The sequence below is a fragment of the Sturnira hondurensis genome, unplaced genomic scaffold (assembly GCF_014824575.4).
Source record: "Sturnira hondurensis isolate 20B ecotype Veracruz unplaced genomic scaffold, ASM1482457v3 Scaffold0019920, whole genome shotgun sequence".
Lineage (NCBI taxonomy): Eukaryota > Metazoa > Chordata > Mammalia > Chiroptera > Phyllostomidae > Sturnira > Sturnira hondurensis.
The window spans coordinates 1-1,800 of record NW_028092551.1 but is presented as its reverse complement, the minus strand read 5'-3'; the positions used below and the strand labels follow the sequence as shown (position 1 = coordinate 1,800).

Below are 1,800 nucleotides of genomic sequence, written 5' to 3'. Positions count from 1 at the left end.
GGGTGACCTCATGGTCAGAGATGGGGTGGCGGGTCACGTGTGTCTTAGGAGGATCTGAGGGGAGGGTGAGAAAATTCAGGGACTCTGCATGGCCATGGGACACTCCAGCAGTGCTCAGGTGACCACCCTGAGAGTGGACAGGACCGTGGGGGTGGGGGAAGGGAGTGCACCACCCAGACACCAGGCTGGACAAAGGCATATGGAATAATCTCCTATTTCATTAGAAACTCCCAGAATCATGGTGAGAACCTAGGGTAGGAGTGTCCAGGTCTCTCAGGGGAGACACAGACTCAGGTGGAGGCTGATGACTCAGAAAAGTGGGAGTCAGGACTCCAGAGGGGGTGTCAGCCCCAGACCTAGGAGTGAGTCCTGGTGCCCCAGGTGCTGCAGGGTGTGAGGGACCCACTGTGGGTGTTTCAGGGAGAGGCTGGGTCCTTTACTGTCCTTTAGAGAAAGCTGGACCTACGGGTGCGTCACGGAATGAGGGCACCTGGGGGTCTCTTCCCTCTCCCTAGCAGGAGGGACATTCTGTCACTGCCCCATTCCCCTCCTGTTCTTGTAGGAAGCCGCCCCAGCCCACAGATCCCGTCCTGGGGAGGCCTGCGCCCTGGTACCTGCTCGGAGCAGCGTCTCCTTCCCCTTCTCCAGGAGCAGGCGGAGCCAGTGCACGCACGTATCCTCCAGGGTGATCCTCCGTTTCTCCGCAGCGGGGAGGTGCGGTAACGTGTAACTGGGGCTTGTTCGGGTCCTCGTGACCTTCGCGACCTTCACTTGCACCGGGGTCCAGGAGTGCAGGTCCTGGTTCAGGTAGACATAGTCGGCGCCGTCATAGGCGAACTGACTGAATCCTTGGAGGAAGCGCCCGTCCGACCCCACGACGCAGCCGGTCATTTCCTGGAAGGTGTGGGCCCCTGACCCCGCAGAAGGTGGGTCCCCAGTTACTTAATCCTATTGTGAGAACAGGCGTGTCCCCCCCCCCAGGCCGTCCGGACCCCACCCACGGTGACTGAACCTCATGTGAAAATGAAACTGGGCACAGTCCTCGCGGGGTCCCCTGACGATCGGGGCCCGCGGTCCCCCAGCCCTGGGGCGACCCCAGCGAGTCCGTGGGGACGGGGGTGGCGCGGGGACCCGGGCGCACGAGGCTCACCGTCCTCGCTCTGGTCGTCGCGGGCGAGCAGCTTGTACAGGTTCGCTCTGCTCGTCTGCTCGTGTTGCTCCATTTTCCGAGTGAGGTTGACACTCACTGGGTCATCGAAGATCTTTAAGGGCAGCTTCAGCCCCTGACCCGCAGAGTCGCTGTCGAAACGCGCGACCTCTGTGTCGTCCACGTAGCCGACGCCGAAGAACCGGGACCTCCAGGTGCCGGGTTCGGACACGGAGCTGGTGAGGATTCTCAGGCTGTGGAGCCCGGGAGGCGGGGAGGACGCGCGTCCTGGGTCTGCGGTCATTCCGGTAACGGCAGGGGGCCCAGGAGACGGAAAGGGGGGCGGTGGTTGGGGGGAGGAGGAGGGGGCGGAGGCGGGAGAGTCGGGGGTCTGGGGTCTGGGCCAGGACGGCTGGAGATGCGCCGGCCCGGGTTCGGTGCCCCCACCCCCACCGCCACCCTGTCCCCTCGCTCCGGCCCCGCAGAGGCCGTGCCCTCCTGACTCGGCCAGGCTCCCAGACAGCAGCAAGAGCAGAGTTCCAGACCTCATGAAGAAAACCTTCTTGCACCTTGACAGTCAGCACGAAAGGAATTCCGCTTGCCCTACCAAGGATTTTAAACCGCGGAAAGGACGCTGATTGGCTGCTCCAGAG

At 63.2% G+C, this 1,800-nt stretch overlaps 1 protein-coding gene across 1 annotated transcript; it reads right to left on the bottom strand.

The window, feature by feature from the left end:
• Nucleotides 1-3: 3 nt before the first annotated feature.
• On the bottom strand, nucleotides 4-1,481 carry LOC118974887 (patr class I histocompatibility antigen, A-2 alpha chain-like; the record flags this gene model as incomplete). Its single annotated transcript, XM_037028456.1, has 3 exons — nucleotides 1,151-1,481; nucleotides 615-911; nucleotides 4-54 (listed from the first exon to the last, which is right to left on the bottom strand). Coding segments are annotated over exons 1-3 (649 nt in total), but the record flags the coding sequence as incomplete, so codon positions are not given.
• Between the last annotated feature and the right edge of the window lie 319 nt (nucleotides 1,482-1,800).